The sequence below is a fragment of the Meriones unguiculatus genome, chromosome 3 (genome assembly GCF_030254825.1).
Source record: "Meriones unguiculatus strain TT.TT164.6M chromosome 3, Bangor_MerUng_6.1, whole genome shotgun sequence".
NCBI lineage: Eukaryota > Metazoa > Chordata > Mammalia > Rodentia > Muridae > Meriones > Meriones unguiculatus.
Window position 1 is genome coordinate 129,108,200 of NC_083351.1, and position 20,802 is coordinate 129,129,001.

Consider the following 20,802-nt stretch of genomic DNA (forward strand, 5'->3'; position numbering starts at 1 on the left):
AATGGACTAAAGCTCTGAAATTGTAAGCCAGCCCCAATTAAATGTTTTCTTTATCAAAGTTGCCATGGTCTTGGTATCTCTTCATAGCAATGAAACCCTAACAAAGACAGGCTCACATATTTGAATGTTTGGTTCCCCAGTTGGTGGAACTGTTTAGGAACGAGTAGGAGGTGTGTCCTTGTTGGAGGTATGTCACTGGGGATGGGCCTCAAGATTTCAAAAGCTCATGGCATTCCCAGTTAGCTCTCTCTGCCTCCTACTTGAGGATCAGAATAGAAGCTCTCACAGTTTCTGCTCCAGTGGCTACCTGTCTACTGTCATGCTCCCCACCATAATAATTATGGAGTCTGACCCTCTGAAACTATGGCCCCCAAATTAAACATTTTGTTTTATAAGTTGCCTTGGTCCTAGTATTTTGTCATGGCAATGAAAAGTAACTGAGACAACACACAAGCATAACAACCTCAGTCCGATCTCCAGAATTCACAGTGGAAGAAAGGAGACGACTCCTCAAAGTGTCCTCTGTCCCCCACTAATGCGCCATGGCATGACATGGTGCCTTAACCTGCAATGTGGAAGCTATACAGTATGGGCCGCACTGCGTATCAGTTGAAATGCTTACCCTCAATGTGACAGAGGTGTGAGGAGATATTTAAGATGGAAACAACCCACAAGTACAGGCCCTCCTCTAAAAGCATCATTAAGACAACAGAGAGCTCACTTTTGCTCATATCTAGATCCCAAGAGGACGAAGCACGACATCAGTGATCAGAAGCTAGAAAAAGACTCCCCACGAATTAGACTGGTTGGCCCTTGGCCTTGGATTTCCTGGCTACGCTAACTGTGAGAAACACGACTCCTGTTGTTCGAGCTACCCAGAGATTTTTGTTGTGTTTCGTTTCTATAGGAACCGAAGGAGACTAGAAATACATATATTTGCTCATTCACAAACCTTTGAGTGAAAACAGTGAACATGTCGCAGCACTGGGGCAAGTGGGGTGACAGAGCTGCAGGCGACCAGGCCAGGAGTGAGCATGATACAGAGCTGCAGGCGACCAGGCCAGGAGTGAGCATGATACAGAGCTGCAGGCGACCAGGCCAGGAGTGAGCATGATACAGAGCTGCAGGCGACCAGGCCAGGAGTGAGCATGATACAGAGCTGCAGGCGACCAGGCCAGGAGTGAGCATGATACAGAGCTGCAGGCGACCAGGCCAGGAGTGAGCATGATACAGTGCTGCAGGCGACCAGGCCAGGAGTGAGCATGATACAGAGCTGCAGGCGACCAGGCCAGGAGTGAGCATGACACAGAGCTGCAGGCGACCAGGCCAGGAGTGAGCATGATACAGTGCTGCAGGCGACCAGGCCAGGAGTGAGCATGATACAGAGCTGCAGGCGACCAGGCCAGGAGTGAGCATGACACTGTGCTGCAGGCGACCAGGCCAGGAGTGAGCATGATACAGAGCTGCAGGCGACCAGGCCAGGAGTGAGCATGACACTGTGCTGCAGGCGACCAGGCCAGGAGTGAGCATGACACTGTGCTGCAGGCGACCAGGCCAGGAGTGAGCATGATACAGTGCTGCAGGCGACCAGGCCAGGAGTGAGCATGATACAGAGCTGCAGGCGACCAGGCCAGGAGTGAGCATGATACAGAGCTGCAGGCGACCAGGCCAGGAGTGAGCATGATACAGAGCTGCAGGCGACCAGGCCAGGAGTGAGCATGACACTGTGCTGCAGGCGACCAGGCCAGGAGTGAGCATGACACTGTGCTGCAGGCGACCAGGCCAGGAGTGAGCATGATACAGAGCTGCAGGCGACCAGGCCAGGAGTGAGCATGATACAGAGCTGCAGGCGACCAGGCCAGGAGTGAGCATGATACAGAGCTGCAGGCGACCAGGCCAGGAGTGAGCATGATACAGAGCTGCAGGCGACCAGGCCAGGAGTGAGCATGACACTGTGCTGCAGGCGACCAGGCCAGGAGTGAGCATGATACTGTGCTGCAGGCGACCAGGCCAGGAGTGAGCATGATACAGAGCTGCAGGCGACCAGGCCAGGAGTGAGCATGAAACTGTGCTGCAGGCGACAAGGCCAGGAGTGAGCATGATACAGAGCTGCAGGCGACCAGGCCAGGAGTGAGCATGATACAGTGCTGCAGGCGACCAGGCCAGGAGTGAGCATGATACAGAGCTGCAGGCGACCAGGCCAGGAGTGAGCATGATACAGAGCTGCAGGCGACCAGGCCAGGAGTGAGCATGATACAGAGCTGCAGGCGACCAGGCCAGGAGTGAGCATGACACTGTGCTGCAGGCGACCAGGCCAGGAGTGAGCATGATACAGAGCTGCAGGCGACCAGGCCAGGAGTGAGCATGATACAGAGCTGCAGGCGACCAGGCCAGGAGTGAGCATGATACAGAGCTGCAGGCGACCAGGCCAGGAGTGAGCATGATACAGTGCTGCAGGCGACCAGGCCAGGAGTGAGCATGATACAGAGCTGCAGGCGACCAGGCCAGGAGTGAGCATGATACAGAGCTGCAGGCGACCAGGCCAGGAGTGAGCATGATACAGAGCTGCAGGCGACCAGGCCAGGAGTGAGCATGATACAGTGCTGCAGGCGACCAGGCCAGGAGTGAGCATGATACAGAGCTGCAGGCGACCAGGCCAGGAGTGAGCATGATACAGTGCTGCAGGCGACCAGGCCAGGAGTGAGCATGATACAGAGCTGCAGGCGACCAGGCCAGGAGTGAGCATGATACAGTGCTGCAGGCGACCAGGCCAGGAGTGAGCATGATACAGAGCTGCAGGCGACCAGGCCAGGAGTGAGCATGATACAGAGCTGCAGGCGACCAGGCCAGGAGTGAGCATGATACAGTGCTGCAGGCGACCAGGCCAGGAGTGAGCATGACACAGAGCTGCAGGCGACCAGGCCAGGAGTGAGCATGATACAGAGCTGCAGGCGACCAGGCCAGGAGTGAGCATGACACAGAGCTGCAGGCGACCAGGCCAGGAGTGAGCATGATACAGAGCTGCAGGCGACCAGGCCAGGAGTGAGCATGACACTGTGCTGCAGGCGACCAGGCCAGGAGTGAGCATGATACAGTGCTGCAGGCGACCAGGCCAGGAGTGAGCATGACACAGAGCTGCAGGCGACCAGGCCAGGAGTGAGCATGATACAGAGCTGCAGGTGACCAGGCCAGGAGTGAGCATGATACAGAGCTGCAGGCGACCAGGCCAGGAGTGAGCATGATACAGAGCTGCAGGCGACCAGGCCAGGAGTGAGCATGATACAGAGCTGCAGGCGACCAGGCCAGGAGTGAGCATGATACAGAGCTGCAGGCGACCAGGCCAGGAGTGAGCATGATACTGTGCTGCAGGCGACCAGGCCAGGAGTGAGCATGACACTGTGCTGCAGGCGACCAGGCCAGGAGTGAGCATGATACAGAGCTGCAGGCGACCAGGCCAGGAGTGAGCATGATACTGTGCTGCAGGCGACCAGGCCAGGAGTGAGCATGATACAGAGCTGCAGGCGACCAGGCCAGGAGTGAGCATGATACAGAGCTGCAGGCGACCAGGCCAGGAGTGAGCATGATACAGAGCTGCAGGCGACCAGGCCAGGAGTGAGCATGATACAGAGCTGCAGGCGACCAGGCCAGGAGTGAGCATGATACAGAGCTTCAGGCGACCAGGCCAGGAGTGAGCATGATACAGTGCTGCAGGCGACCAGGCCAGGAGTGAGCATGATACAGAGCTGCAGGCGACCAGGCCAGGAGTGAGCATGACACTGTGCTGCAGGCGACCAGGCCAGGAGTGAGCATGATACAGAGCTGCAGGCGACCAGGCCAGGAGTGAGCATGATACAGAGCTGCAGGCGACCAGGCCAGGAGTGAGCATGACACTGTGCTGCAGGCGACCAGGCCAGGAGTGAGCATGATACAGAGCTGCAGGCGACCAGGCCAGGAGTGAGCATGACACTGTGCTGCAGGCGACCAGGCCAGGAGTGAGCATGACACTGTGCTGCAGGCGACCAGGCCAGGAGTGAGCATGATACAGAGCTGCAGGCGACCAGGCCAGGAGTGAGCATGATACAGTGCTGCAGGCGACCAGGCCAGGAGTGAGCATGATACAGAGCTGCAGGCGACCAGGCCAGGAGTGAGCATGATACAGTGCTGCAGGCGACCAGGCCAGGAGTGAGCATGATACAGAGCTGCAGGCGACCAGGCCAGGAGTGAGCATGATACAGTGCTGCAGGCGACCAGGCCAGGAGTGAGCATGATACAGAGCTGCAGGCGACCAGGCCAGGAGTGAGCATGATACAGTGCTGCAGGCGACCAGGCCAGGAGTGAGCATGACACTGTGCTGCAGGCGACCAGGCCAGGAGTGAGCATGATACAGAGCTGCAGGCGACCAGGCCAGGAGTGAGCATGACACTGTGCTGCAGGCGACCAGGCCAGGAGTGAGCATGATACAGAGCTGCAGGCGACCAGGCCAGGAGTGAGCATGATACAGTGCTGCAGGCGACCAGGCCAGGAGTGAGCATGACACTGTGCTGCAGGCGACCAGGCCAGGAGTGAGCATGATACAGAGCTGCAGGTGACCAGGCCAGGAGTGAGCATGATACAGTGCTGCAGGCGACCAGGCCAGGAGTGAGCATGACACTGTGCTGCAGGCGACCAGGCCAGGAGTGAGCATGATACAGAGCTGCAGGCGACCAGGCCAGGAGTGAGCATGACACTGTGCTGCAGGCGACCAGGCCAGGAGTGAGCATGATACAGTGCTGCAGGCGACCAGGCCAGGAGTGAGCATGATACAGAGCTGCAGGTGACCAGGCCAGGAGTGAGCATGATACAGAGCTGCAGGCGACCAGGCCAGGAGTGAGCATGATACTGTGCTGCAGGCGACCAGGCCAGGAGTGAGCATGATACAGAGCTGCAGGCGACCAGGCCAGGAGTGAGCATGATACAGAGCTGCAGGCGACCAGGCCAGGAGTGAGCATGATACAGAGCTGCAGGCGACCAGGCCAGGAGTGAGCATGATACAGAGCTGCAGGCGACCAGGCCAGGAGTGAGCATGATACAGTGCTGCAGGCGACCAGGCCAGGAGTGAGCATGACACTGTGCTGCAGGCGACCAGGCCAGGAGTGAGCATGATACAGAGCTGCAGGCGACCAGGCCAGGAGTGAGCATGACACTGTGCTGCAGGCGACCAGGCCAGGAGTGAGCATGATACAGTGCTGCAGGCGACCAGGCCAGGAGTGAGCATGACACTGTGCTGCAGGCGACCAGGCCAGGAGTGAGCATGATACAGAGCTGCAGGCGACCAGGCCAGGAGTGAGCATGACACTGTGCTGCAGGCGACCAGGCCAGGAGTGAGCATGATACAGTGCTGCAGGCGACCAGGCCAGGAGTGAGCATGATACAGAGCTGCAGGTGACCAGGCCAGGAGTGAGCATGATACAGAGCTGCAGGCGACCAGGCCAGGAGTGAGCATGATACTGTGCTGCAGGCGACCAGGCCAGGAGTGAGCATGATACAGAGCTGCAGGCGACCAGGCCAGGAGTGAGCATGATACAGAGCTGCAGGCGACCAGGCCAGGAGTGAGCATGATACAGAGCTGCAGGCGACCAGGCCAGGAGTGAGCATGATACAGAGCTGCAGGCGACCAGGCCAGGAGTGAGCATGATACAGTGCTGCAGGCGACCAGGCCAGGAGTGAGCATGACACTGTGCTGCAGGCGACCAGGCCAGGAGTGAGCATGATACAGAGCTGCAGGCGACCAGGCCAGGAGTGAGCATGACACTGTGCTGCAGGCGACCAGGCCAGGAGTGAGCATGACACTGTGCTGCAGGCGACCAGGCCAGGAGTGAGCATGATACAGTGCTGCAGGCGACCAGGCCAGGAGTGAGCATGATACAGAGCTGCAGGCGACCAGGCCAGGAGTGAGCATGACACTGTGCTGCAGGCGACCAGGCCAGGAGTGAGCATGATACAGAGCTGCAGGCGACCAGGCCAGGAGTGAGCATGACACTGTGCTGCAGGCGACCAGGCCAGGAGTGAGCATGATACAGTGCTGCAGGCGACCAGGCCAGGAGTGAGCATGATACAGAGCTGCAGGTGACCAGGCCAGGAGTGAGCATGATACAGAGCTGCAGGCGACCAGGCCAGGAGTGAGCATGATACTGTGCTGCAGGCGACCAGGCCAGGAGTGAGCATGATACAGAGCTGCAGGCGACCAGGCCAGGAGTGAGCATGATACAGAGCTGCAGGCGACCAGGCCAGGAGTGAGCATGATACAGAGCTGCAGGCGACCAGGCCAGGAGTGAGCATGATACAGAGCTGCAGGCGACCAGGCCAGGAGTGAGCATGATACAGTGCTGCAGGCGACCAGGCCAGGAGTGAGCATGACACTGTGCTGCAGGCGACCAGGCCAGGAGTGAGCATGATACAGAGCTGCAGGCGACCAGGCCAGGAGTGAGCATGACACTGTGCTGCAGGCGACCAGGCCAGGAGTGAGCATGACACTGTGCTGCAGGCGACCAGGCCAGGAGTGAGCATGATACAGTGCTGCAGGCGACCAGGCCAGGAGTGAGCATGATACAGAGCTGCAGGCGACCAGGCCAGGAGTGAGCATGACACTGTGCTGCAGGCGACCAGGCCAGGAGTGAGCATGATACAGTGCTGCAGGCGACCAGGCCAGGAGTGAGCATGATACAGAGCTGCAGGTGACCAGGCCAGGAGTGAGCATGATACAGAGCTGCAGGCGACCAGGCCAGGAGTGAGCATGATACTGTGCTGCAGGCGACCAGGCCAGGAGTGAGCATGATACAGAGCTGCAGGCGACCAGGCCAGGAGTGAGCATGATACAGTGCTGCAGGCGACCAGGCCAGGAGTGAGCATGATACAGAGCTGCAGGCGACCAGGCCAGGAGTGAGCATGATACAGTGCTGCAGGCGACCAGGCCAGGAGTGAGCATGATACAGTGCTGCAGGCGACCAGGCCAGGAGTGAGCATGATACAGTGCTGCAGGCGACCAGGCCAGGAGTGAGCATGATACTGTGCTGCCCCGGTTGGAAAGGGCAGCCCTCTGCACGCCTTCTCCAGACTACCTTCACATAGCTGACCGTTTCCCTTTACAAAATCCCGCCACCAGTCCGTCCTTACCAACTTGGCAAAATTCTAAAGTGACACTTCCCTTGAGGAAGACTGGTGTGCTCAATTACAGAGAGTCACAGTGGAGCACTGACATGCTGAGAATGCAGAGCCTTGCTTTACCCAACAGGCTCCAAAAGCTGCCTTCAGTGGGTCACGAAAAGGTGGAAACAAGGTCAGACTTGCCGCATGAATGGCACCAAAGGCTGGCTCTGTCGCGTGTCAGTCCCCAGAGCCCTGGGCTCTGAGCCCAGCACCTTCCTCTACGAAGCACTTTCACCCTCCAGCAGGCCTCACTCTCCGGACATGAGTCAGCAAGATTTAACCATTCAGAAATTTCCAACACTGGCATTCATAAAAACTGACTTTTAGGACAATCTCAGACATTTCAGCAAGCCCTTAGGTTTGCTTCTGGCATGACAAACACTATAGTAACATATTAAAAATTTTATTTAGGAGCTTGACATTTTCCACTTAGAAATGCTTAATCTTCATAGGCACAGAAAACATTAATCCTTTAGAATTAATAGAAGTGACTTAAACACAGAATCCCTTGGTTTGACAGAATAGTATCTGTCTCGAACAACAACAAAAATTCAAGAAGGAAAAAAGGGAAGTTTTCTATAAAGTGGCACTGTGAAACACGTACAGACAGATTTTCTCACCTGAGGAGTCAGCTCTACTTCTAATTCACCAGATAGGAACTGTCGCTCAAATTCTGCATTTTCTCCCACATATGATGAGATCATGCGTTTTATCTGCTTGGATCGAAGTAAAAGGCCCAGACCAAAGTTGTCAACCCTAAAACAAAAAGGAAGGGAGTTGATAACCATGAGACCATCTGACAGAACTCTGTTAGCACACGTTTTCTGTTGTTGTTGTTTCGGATTTTGTTTTGTTTTCTTTTCTAAGATGTGAGCTTTTAATAATTTAGAGGAAAGAAATCATCTAAAGAATTCTATCCACATTTTTCTTCTACCCCTCACCACTCCAAGAACTTCACAGAGCAGGCAGCTCACCCTTTCTTATTTTACAGGCAGGGAAATGGAAGCTTAAAAGGCTAACAGAGATCCTAGCACCTGGATGGCAGAGGCAGGTGGAGCTCTGGGTTCGAGGCAGCCTGTTCTATACAGTGAGGACCTATCTCAAATCCCCCAACATCTCAAAGATTGAGGGAGATAGGTGATGCTGTCCCAGCCCACATTCATCCTGTAGTTCCAGCCCACACACAGTTGTTTCTCCACAGCTGCAAAGTGATCTCAGGATAGATCCTAAGCAAAGATAGCCTGGTTCCTGCCCTATGCTTTGAAAGCATCTGTGTTCAAACAGAATGGACAGGTCCTGCATTAAGATAAAGATGAAAACCAGGTGCAGTGGTGCAACCTGTAATCTCAGCACTCAGAGAGGCAGAGGCAGGCGGATCTCTGAGAGTTCAAGGACAGCCTGGTCTATAAAGTGAATCCAAGACAAAGAAACCCTGTCTCAAAAAACAAACAAACAAATAACATTTTTCCTATATCACAGACATTTCACTTAACAATATTTACATATTTGAATGCACTTAATCCCCTCTAAATGAAAAGACTACAGGTAGCAAAATGAAGCCTATGTGGTTGTTACAATACATGTATTTTTCTTCAATATTTTAAAGTTTATTCTTAGATATGGGCCAAGTACTATTGACTATGTTAGATAAAAATCTCCAGGTTTATACATTTCTTCATTTCCATCATATTTTTAAAAAATGCATCTACATTTTAAAGCACACTCGATGTGATAAGATAGATGAATTACTGAACAGAAGCTTGCCCATTTCAAGTCAGGTTATCCCTCCCTGCTCAAAGGGTTCGGAAGTTCTTTAACCAGCTAGAGAGAAAAAACAAAACTGCTCTGTCTGTCAGGTACAGTCTCACTATGTAATCAAAGTTGGCCTGTATTTTGAGATCCTCCTGCCTCGCCTTCCAAACGCTGGGATTCAGGCCTGGATCTGTAAAACCATTTTTATTAGTGAATATCATACTGAGACAACAAGATAAACACAAAGGAAAAACCACGTCATTTGGCAAGGGTATGAAACACCAGAATTTTCCTGTGTGCTAAGATGAATGTACAGCAATCATTTTAAGGAGTAGAAAATAAAACTTAGCATGATCTACTAACATTGAAAAAAAATAATCCAGGTGCTGCTGAGTCTACTCTTGGATCTTTACCAAACAAGAGTTCATATTTAATGCTCATTAAAAAATGTAAATAACATATTCATCAACAGTACTGCCCATTATAGCCAAAATGAGAGCCTCTCAAATGCTCATCCACAGGACAGAGTAAGTCATACTTCATCCAGACAATGCAGTGACATAAAGCAATGAGACTGCATGACAGACAACTACTAGCCACATGGACAAATTCAGACAGAATGTTGACTGAAAGAAGCTACACACAAAAGTGTGCATGTTGAGTCGCTTCCTTTACAAGGGCTTCATACTTTGACAGGACTGATGGATGTGGTCCAAAGTGTCTATCATGGAGATCAGGGCAAGAGGATGAGAACAGTAACTGGCATTATGAAAGGAGCTTTCTGGAGAACTCGTCCTGTCTTTTGTCTTTGCAGCTATATGGCTGTGCAGCTTGTAAAAATCCCATTAGTACATCTGTGTAGGGTCAGTTTTCTATATCACTTGGTCTTATGTATCAATGTTTTTTTTTCTTTTACAATAAAATTGCAATGAGAAAGATCCTGAAATCCTCTTAGAGACGGTAGCCTATATTTCCTCCCTATTGATGACCACTTTCATGTTCTGATGGCTCCTTCCATGTGGAGCTTGTGTTGTCTGCACAATTCATTCATCCAGCAATCCCATACTGAGTGCATATTCTACCCTAGAGATGGGATAGTCTATAGGGCTACAACCATGAGAAGGACTGTCCCTGTCCCTATATAGATCTGAGAGTTCAGAGGAAATAAACAGTAAGTGTGTAATTATACCAGCGGAGGAACATACTATGTGATGTCTTTATAATATATGACTGGAACACAGAAAATCAAGGACCCGACTGTTAATGAAGAAAGAGGGCAGAGAAAGTCCAGCTGAGGGGAAAAGGTCTTACAGATGGTGAGAAATAGATGGAAGCAAAAGAAAAACACAGTTTAAGAACACAGTGAAGATCCTGAGGCAAGAGGCCCCTTCTCAGTGCTCAGCGTGGATGGGATGTGGACTAAAGCAGGAATGGAGGAGGGCCTGATGTGACTTCATCCTGAAGGACAGGAGATGCTTCAGCTGAAAGGTGACAGGCTAATACAATGAATTCTGAGAAAGCACATGAAAGACAAGGGGCCAATGAAAAGGCTTGGCATAGTGCAAACCATGGTGAGCATCTAAAGTACGGAGGAGGCCACAGGAATGCAGAAGAGGCGTCATCCAAGAGACGCTGGGGAGATGGTTCATCCATAAGACCTCTTGTCCTGCCGCAGACACGGACCTCCTGCAGGATTTTAGCTTCGGCAATGGAACCTAACAGAAATTAATCTAGTGGCCACAAGAGACATCTACATGTTTCACATGCAAAGGTGTTAAGTATGGGGGCCTGTGTGGCAAACCACCAGCATTTCTTCCAACAAGCACTTGCCTCCACTCTCTGTCACCAAGCTTATAGTGCCCAGTCCAACTCACATGGCTCCTTCCTAATTCGAAGACTCTTACTTCCCCTCCCCTACAGCATCCTGCATACCATATCCATCAAGGTGTATGGATTACAAAGAACTGTTCACCATTCAGTAATCTTTGCTTCCCTACCCACCAGAGGCATAAAAATACCTATATATTTTATATTTAGTCTCTTTTTTTTTTCCTAAAAGAATTAAAGGCTAAGTAGCATATACTTTTCCTGCCTGCTGCAATTTCCTTTCATGGGCTCCAGTGAAGTGTATGAACAATGTCACACACAAGATTGACCTCACCTAGCTTAGGACAAAGAGGTAAATCATCAGGTCTGTGCCTTCTCATGTATCCAATCTTCAGGGAATTATGGAACACAGTAAGTGAACCACTGCCCAGATGCTACCTTTCTTTGAAAACTGCCTTATGGTTATGGGGAAAACAGCCTTACGGGTTAATACTATGCTTTCCCACTAGAGGGCGCCAGAATATCAGAGATACTGCCTTTCTAGAGAAATGCTTTCTATTTTCCCCCTCCTGCTTTTTCTCCTACCTCCTCCTCCATCTCTTCCTCCACTTCCTCCTCTTCCTCTGCCTCCCTCTCCTCTTCCTCCTCTTACTCTTTTTCCACACTCTTCCTCATTTGTTTGTTTCGAACCTGCTCCTAAGGCCCAGGCCCTATTTCAGGTTAACAATCTGCCTCCAAACTTAGCTTCTTTCAACAGCCAGGCCCAACATGCCTGTGAGTTGCTCTCCAGGAGAGGAGCAGAACAAATCTAGAGAAGTGATCTCTAACTCAGCCCCCACCCCCAAGATTATTACCCCAACCTATAATCCATTTCTAGCTCCCTCCTGTACTTGGTGCCATCTTTACCTGGGTACCATCTGCCTCTGCCTCTGCTTCTGCTTCTGTCCATACAGTCCACCTTGACCATGGCAGCCAAATAACACTTTACAAAACTTAAGAGGCAGAAGAGGCCGAGGCCGCCACTCTGCTCAAAGCCCTGCAAAGGTATTGCTTACTCAGAATAAGGCAAAGAGCTCTAGAACAGCCAGCAAGGCCTGCTAATTGCATGCCTTTTCTGTCTCTGACTCATTCCTTCCAGGACCTTCTACCTCTCTGTTGTCCTCTTGGCTTCTCCAGCCATGCCAGAAATGCTTCCCTAGGGTCATCTGCACTGGCCTCTGCCTGTCACTGAATCTATTTTCTGTACGGATGGCTCCTCTCCCACGTCCTTCAAGTGTGGGCTCAGATGTTACCTTGGTGTTACCCTAATTACCCCATCAATTGCTGACAGCTACCTCTCTACCAACAGTTCCCAATCCTCCTGCTTGTTCTTTTTCCATGGTACAAAACTTTCTAACGTATCAGAAAATTTACCCATTTTTTATGTTGACTACCTATTAATTGTCTTTCAAAAATAGAATAGGAGGACTGTGACACAGGGCTCTGCTGTTGCTTTTGGTGGTGGTGTTTTTGTTTTGTTTGGTCTTGTTTTTCTTTCACTTTGCATCCCAAGCACCATCTGCTATAGGGCACATAAAGGTGACTGCAGAAATACTTGGTGAGCACTTGCTAAAAGAATTTACTGCTGCATTCCATGAGCGTCTCTAACAGAAATGAACTATTCCAGGTTCATATCTGTTGCTGTGCTTAAATAACCTCACAAAAAGCAATGCAGAGGGGGAGAATAGTGCTCATTTAGCTTATACTTTCAGATGATGGTCTACGATTGCAGGAAATTAAACTATCACAGTCAAGAACAGAAAGGGAATAAACTCAGGGATCCTTGCCTGCTTTCAGCTAGCTTTCTTCTCTTCTGCTTCAGGATACCTTGCCTAGAAAATGGTACCACGCATCATGAGCAGTATCTTCATCCAATTGAAACATATGCCCATAGGCCAAACTGATGAAGATAATTAAGATTCTCACTAAGATCCTCTCCCCAGTGAACTATAGGTGATGTCAAGTTAACAGCCAAAGCTGACCAGCATAATCTCTCATTATTTCATACTTTTCCCTCTGGACCCACTGTTAGCTTCCAGTCTGTTCAGTGTCCAAGGTGGCCAGCCTATACCTTGAACGAAGGAGTTCTCTTGCCACTGCCTTCTGCTTGGGCTGAGCCAAGAGGGGAGGCACGATCATGGAGATTGGAGGCCAGAGAACAGTGATGTCAGGATCTTTAGTCTTCAGGCTCTCTTCCCCACCTTCTATGTATAAAACTTTAAAATACTGGTTCTCTTAAGGTCTCTCATTCCAGGGCCAGTAGCAACAGTATCCCTCTGTTATTGCCTCCAGGGTCATTTAAGGTCATGTTGTTTTCCTTCAACTATCATCAGTCCTTTTAAAGGAGTCCCTTTGGTAAACTCCTCAGTTATCGGCGATGCTATCCAGAGCTATGACTAACAAAACTACAACCACAGAACAACCCATGAAGGTGGATTCAGCCCATTTGTTTTTTGTAGTTTCAAATATCTGAAGTTCCCTCCAAGCCTACAGAGTCCCCATTCCAAAAACCAGAACATAGAAGGTCACTCATTGACTTAATAAATTTTTCTGACCACTCTTTCATATCTCTCTGTTTATTTTTGCAACACATTAAACATTTTAACTTGGCTCTATTTAAAGATGAGCTTCTGTATTTGTTGATCTTGGCTCTGGAGCTGACTATGAATTTGGCTTTTGCTTTGTTTTAGACTAGTCTCCTGGCACAGCAACCAGGCAACATAGCGACCTCGACAACTGGACCAGAAATATCTATTAGATAGATTGCTTACAATAAGACTGTATCTTTCGATAGTGTCTCTAGCTCACAAACTCATCAAACACATTCTGTCTGATAAAATAGTATCATCACTGATAATAAAAAAAATGAGTAAACTACATCCCTAACAATCTGAGAGCTCATCATTAGAAGACTGACGATCTGTACCCTAACAGAGAAACGAGTATGAAAAAGCCCATGTGCTCTTTGATATTGAAGGTGAGGCTGATGGATTTTCCAACAGATTGCACTGCTTACCTTCAGAAGCCGACATTTCTCTAAAATATCTAAAGAAAACTCTGGATTTGGTAGGATTTCAGACATTTTAACTCTAAAGCCAAAATCTACAGAGAGGTGTTAGTGTAAATCAAAGTGGGCATTGCACAAAAGACACCATCTTCTGAAAATAAGCAATTTCCAAATCTGAAATTTAATTCTTGAGGCCAGTTGTAGTGATGCATGCCTTTAATCCCAGCACTCTAGAGGCAGAGGCAGGCAGAACTCTGAGTTCAATACCACCCTGGCTACAGAGTGAATTATAAGACAACCAGGACTACATGGAAAAATCCTGTCTCAAAAAAAAAAAAAAAAATCTTGAATATCTACTTTCTAAAATTCCACTTACTGGCAATAATTATTTTAAAAACATAAGTAATGGAGAAAATTTATTTCCCTTGCTTTCATTTAATAACATGTTTACTCTCAATCATACAATTAATAATTACCCTGGCAATATTAGAAATATAAAGATAAAAGAAGCTATATTCAGATATTAGGTTTTGATACCCCATAGTATAAATCAAAACTTTCATAAACTAAGCACATAATGCAAGCATGCCTCGCAGGGCATCTTTAGCCCTTCCCAAACAAAATAACAGAGCCCTAAAGAATGCTCAAAGTCAAAGCATGGCCAGTATCTGCTCAATGAGGTCACCAGAGCTGCAGCTGTAGAAATAAAAGAGGAATAGAGCACAGCACAGACTCCACTTGCTTTTAACTTTTTATTTTGAGTGAGGGATAACTCACCGAACTCTCAAAATTTTCCTATACCTGATTAATAAGATATATAGGAAATCTGAAGTACACATAATTATGTATTAACCAAGTGAATCCCCCACTCTTTTACATCTATAACCTAAAGCGATATTGTCAGGAAGGAGGCAGCACGGATACCATAACATGCCCATTTTTCTGTTGGCTCTGTAGTTAAATAATAGACACACAGTTTATTGTGAAACCTTCAGTCCATGCTGTCTTATAACTCAAAGTTCATCACAAGTCAATGAAGTCTTGGGTTTTTTTTTTTTTTCAATCTTTTAATCAATATATCAAAATATTCTTTCAGAAGTATGATCCTAAAGCAGCATTTATCTTATCAAGGCTAACAGTTAATACCTCATACAAAAGTGTTAGGTAGCAATTTCCTCTGAACTAAACATTCCACTCCAATGAAAACTCATTAAAATGCAGGAAGTTGGGGAATTTTTTGTTTGGGTTTTGTTTGTTTGTTTGTTTTGAGACAGGGTTTCTCTGTGTAGCTTTGACTGTCCTAGACTCCGTTTGTAGATGAGGCTAAAATGGAACTCACAGAGATCCACCTGCTTCTGTCTTCCTCAGTGCTTGGGATTAAAGACATGCACCACTGCATCTGCGAAATGCAGAAAGTTTTAAAGAGAGACTATTAAGACTCAGGAACTCTCAAGTCTCAGGAAGTCTCTGAAACTTGCCAGACTCACAAGGCCCCTCCTGCCCCAGGGTTATATAATTACTAAGTACTGCTGAGAAGACTCTCTAACCTGTCACGGTCCCTGCAAGTCCCTGGAAAGAGCTCCAGGGTTCCAGCCGTCATGAGTCCATCACCCATGCTAAGGTAAGCTTTTGGTGATACAGCTGCCTTTAAACGGTCTATGCTTTGGTAAGTAACCCCTACCCATATTCTTGTAAGTAACTCCAATAAACTCGCTGGTTCAGCAAGCTAGAGGTCGGTGGTATCACTGCTTTGGTCTACCTTTGGTTCCCTATCCAACTTGAGATGTTTGTTCACATCTCCCCATGAAAAGTGTCACAAAATTCAAGGTTAGTTCCCAGAGCCTGGAGAGTCTTCTACAGATCTTCCCATAAAATGTGCTCTTTCCATCACTCACTTACAAGGTAACCTGTACTGTTTATTCTTAAAACCTTTACAATAATAAGCCAAATTTCTAATTCAGTTATGTTTTTAAGCATCTTATGATCGTCAAAGTCCTTCATCCACTTGTTTAAAGGGGTAGATGACTTACTGTTTTGCATACAAATAGCTTTTTCTGCCATCACTAACTGTACCAACATGTGCATGGCCTTTTTAAAACAATGGTTTATTATAATCAATTTTGATTTAGTCCTACTGGTAAATTAACAGTATGTCATCTACATCCTCTCAAGACCAGCAACATTTTTTACGATTAACATATTTCTTTATGTACCATCTGGAGTATTGTTATAAACAAACAACAACAACAACAAAACTTGAAACAGATTTCAAATGATGTCTGCCTTGCTTTATACATGATGGTCTATAATAACAAAGAACATGAAGGACCATTTTTTTAAATTCTGACTTCTATTTTACATTTTTTAAAAAATGAAAGTTTATCAGATAGACACAAACCCTTAATTTATATATTTATATAAGGTAAAACAAAGTTTCTTCACTTATGCAATGCTATGAAATGTGGCATCAAAAATATGTGAGTAAGTGTAACTTTGTTGAGCTAGATGGCATAGGCCTGCAATTCCACCCACTTTGGAGGCTAAGTAAGGAAACGCATTAATTCAAGGTCTCTCTGGGCTACAGAGAAAGCCCAGGGCTAGCCTGGCTGACTTAGTGAGCCTTTATAACAAAATCAGAAGTAAGAAAAGGAAGCTGGTGATATAGGCCAGAGATAGACCACTTGTCTAGTATGCATGCCCGAGGAACTAAGTTCAGCCACAGTGCTTCAGGTTAAGAAACAAAAACAAAAACAAAAAAGTAGCTTGCATTCTTGACATTACTAACCACTGTCATTTTCTGAGATGGCATCTCACTGCTTGGTATACAGATCATGCTGGTAGTGAAATTATTATCTTCCCCAGTCTCCTTAGTGATGGCATTACCATCATGTGCCATAAAATCCAGCTACCTGCTATCTTTTGGTGATTAAACATATTACTCTTATAAGTGGAAGCACATTTAATTTCATTGATATATTCCTTTTGATTTTTTTGATAATTTCATGAGTACACTATTTATATTATCTCCACCTCCCCCAACCAGCTTCTCCCCTCCCCCTTCCTCTTCCCCTCCCCCAGCTCCCTCTTGGATTTATGACCTTCTTTTGTAACTGCTACAAATAGATAGATAGATAGATAGATACATACATACATACATACATACACACATACATACATACATACACACACATATACATAGTAGATACATACATACAAACATACATACATAGACAGACAGATCCTACTGAGTTTATTTGGTGTTTCTTGAGTATGTGTTTAGGGCTGACCTGAGACTGAATAATATATTAGGGATCTCATCCCTGACTGCTGATAAACTTCTCAGTATTATTTTTAAACTGGCATTTCTTTCTAGCTAATCATTTCAGAAATCAGATCCACTCACCCTGCATTGTTGCTCACTGCAGTTAGATCTTTCACTCCGGTCTTCAGTAAAGCTCCTATAAGATTCTCTGGAATTCCACACAGCCCAAAACCTACAAAGCCCAAAAGGGAAACAATATGCATGAGGAAATGTTCTTTCAAGAAGTGTATATTATTCTGAATAGAAAAGAAAAAGCACAGAGCATTTTGTTCAATGTAATAAGCAAAATACGTAACAATTCCTTATCAAATCAATAAACAGCCATCAGCCGCATAACTGGATCTCGGTGTTTCAAACCAGTATATATCACCAGACACCATTGTAAAGGCTTTGATCAAGTTAAGGCCAAATGTAATCCAGTTCATATATGGAATATCTACTATCCCTCTTCATAATTCAAACCATAACCAACTGTTTATTTAAACATGCATTTTTATACATCTGAGTTAGTAAATCTTACAGAACTAAAACACTGAGCCAATGAATTTAATTTTTTACATTTTTAAAATTTTTCTAAAAGTGTTGGATTTAAGATGGACAGTCAGTAAAAATATCCCTAATAAGAATTGATTCCATATATAAGAATCAGGAAGTTAAGTGTCATTAAATCTGAGACAGTGGTTATAAGACACCCCCCAAAAAGTAGCGGAAACAGGGTGGGGGGGATTCAACAAAAGAAAGACTATGTGTTCTCCAGCTCAGTAAAGAGCAGTAAAGAGTGGAGAGGGTATCTGATAAGATGAGGTACCTCTGTCACATTCACCAGAATTCTCAAGAATTTAGGGATCCATTGTAGTTCCCGATAAGACACAGGCACTTCAAACCTCCAGCTTCTCAAGTATCATCAGAAAAAGGGGAAAGGAAAAGTACAGTGCTAAAGTGAAAGATGTACAATAGGTATCATGGTGCGTCATAAGCAAAATGGCTAAGTAAGGGCTGAACGAGAGAATAAATGGCACTTTGAATCTGGATAGCTTTGTCACGTGATTTTTCCTAAAAGCTTAAGAACATTATCATTGAAAGGAAAACAGCCTCTATACTTACCACCAACCAGCAAGGTTGCACCATCAGGAATATCCTTTACAGCTTCCACTGGGTCGGTGTAAAACTTGGTGCGGTGATGAGCACTGACAGAGAAGTAGCAGACACACCCCTGAAACATTTAAGACATTTCCAGTGAACAGTCAGTCATTTGCAGCTTCACTTTACACATGTAGCAAATTATACATATACATACCCATATGTGTACACATATATATGTAGATATACACACATATATATATATATATAAGTTCACTCTTAGCATTTTGCATTTCAATTAACAAATCTGTATTTTACAGTATATAATGTCACATTCTGATACACGTATACATCAAAAGTTGACTAATTGGAGTTTTCTAACATAGCATTACCTCACACATTCTTGAGGTAAGAACATTTCACAACCACTCAGAGATTTTTAAGTACACTGTCACCGGCCATCACCAAGACATATAATAGATTTCCTGTGCTTATTTATCCTATCAACTGAAACTCTGTGGCTGGGCATCTTCCCAACGCCTTCATCTTCTACCCTCCGTGATAGCATTTTACTCTGATTCTCTGACACAATTCTCTCTGTAAAGAGTTGGCTTTAGATGGTTTATCTTTGATAGGACAGACATGCTCCATGTACAGGCTCGCACCAGGGTCCCTGGTGATCTACATCTTCTGTCACATAGGCGAAGTCCAGCCATGTCCCTTGTGGCCGCTCCCCAAAAGAATAAAAGTAGATAACCCACGTCATATGCTGAGACACAAATTCACACTATTAGTGACGTCAGCTGATTTCTGATAGTAACCTAGCTTCCATTCAGCTGACAAATACTGAGAACCTACCTGCACCAAGTTCTATGGCATCTTTCTAATCCATATGGTACTAAATGCTTAGGAATTCAGTACAGTGTGGTCAGTTCCAGGTACGAGGAGAACTCTAGAGAGACAAGTGAAGACCAGCACACCAGAGGACGCCCTTCCCTACCCTGCTGTCACAGAAGCTAAAGAAAAAGCAACAGACTGCCAGTACAAGGAGGGCTTGGTTGGCCACACCAGTGAACTATTCGGGCCCGCGACAGTCTGAAGATGGTTTGCCGCCTCCAAAGCCCATGTCAGAACTGGGTTCCCACGTAACAGCGTGAAGAGGCGGTAAGACTCTCAGGAGTTGGGTGAGCCTGTACAAAGGTATCAATGATGCAGAGTTCATTCTCGCAGGAGCGAGCAAGTTCCTGTTCTTACTGCACTGAATTGCTGACTGTCACAGCAAGGATTTTCTAAAGCAAGGCTGCCTCTCCTGCACACAGCAGCTTGTCCCTCTGCTCTGCTGCCATGGTAAAGAGTAACACAATCCTTTCACCAGACACAACTGCCAAATTGTGGACTTCTAGTCTCCGTTTAACTATGAGCTAAATAAGCTTCTTTTATAAATATCCAGACGGGGGTGTTTGTTATAGCAAGTGAGATGGGCCTCAAATGAGTCATCCAGTGAGCATTCATAAAACCAGTTGTAAGTTATTACCCTGTATAGTCCAACCATAATATGGGCAAGAGAAAAGGAGGAAATGTATTCTATGGTAATTAATGACCCATATTAACAATACTTCCCTTTATTCTTATTACATAGTTAACCTGAAGAAAGAGGGAGTGGAGAGAGTAACAGCTGAGCCCTGATAATCAAGCCCAGCTATAAAGTCACACCCACTTGACTACTCAATAAAATTTCAGACAGCTAAACGCCAAGGTGATCCAGGACTACCATTCTTTCTTTCCTCTAAAAACTATTCTTTTAATTAGCAACTAGTACAAAAGACCATTTAAGGGAAAGTTGAATGAGTAACAAAAAGGTTGAGGTTATACACATGATCACATGACTTTTTGTCCCTTTAAGTTTCTATTTTGGTCAAGGTCAGGTCAGGAGTTTGCACACTGCCCAAAGCCTGGGGCATAAGTAGAAGGAGAAACAGGACGTTGAAAGGGCTTAACCACAAAGAACTTCCTTCTCTTCCCGTCCTCAACGAGTAAGGATTTATTGACTCCTGTTTAAACACACACACACACACACACACACACACACACACACAGAGCGAGAGTTAGTTAGTTAGTTAGTTAGTTAGTTAGTTGGTAAGTTAATTTTGGTCTCAGAAATAAAAAAAAAATATATGATAAACTGAATATAGACATGGTGGTCTGTGCCTGTAATTCCATTACAGGAGAAGCTGAGGCAGCGGCAGAATGATCAGAACTATAAAGGAACAGAGTGACTGGTCTTGGATTTTGGCTTCTTGTCACACAGTCCTTCCACCACAATGTGCTCTTCCATGTTTGCTGACAGTTCTCTGTTGCTCTAGTTTGTCATTTACACACAACAAACCTTTATGAGAGTCCTGTTTTGCAATGTGTAACTCTGCGGTTATTATTTCTGTCTCAGGATGAAGAGTCCAGGCCTCACCAGGATAAGGAAGAAAATGAAAAAATTCATCTCTACCCTGACAGTCTGGAAGGGGAGGTCACCTTGAACTACTTCTCTGTGGAATTCCATTGAGAGTGTGCATGAAGACTCAGTTCCCCCATATAC

At 46.7% G+C, this 20,802-nt stretch overlaps 1 protein-coding gene across 1 annotated transcript in view; it reads right to left on the reverse strand.

The window, feature by feature from the left end:
- Window positions 1-20,802, reverse strand: part of Oxct1 (3-oxoacid CoA-transferase 1) — a 129,486-nt gene that overhangs the window by 101,901 nt on the left and 6,783 nt on the right. Inside the window, exons 2-4 of the mRNA XM_060380530.1 lie at window positions 18,237-18,345; window positions 17,214-17,304; window positions 7,806-7,941 (exon numbers count right to left, since the gene is read on the reverse strand). Of these exons, the coding sequence (XP_060236513.1) occupies window positions 7,806-7,941; window positions 17,214-17,304; window positions 18,237-18,345 (336 nt within the window). The remainder of the gene's footprint in view (window positions 1-7,805; window positions 7,942-17,213; window positions 17,305-18,236; window positions 18,346-20,802) is intronic.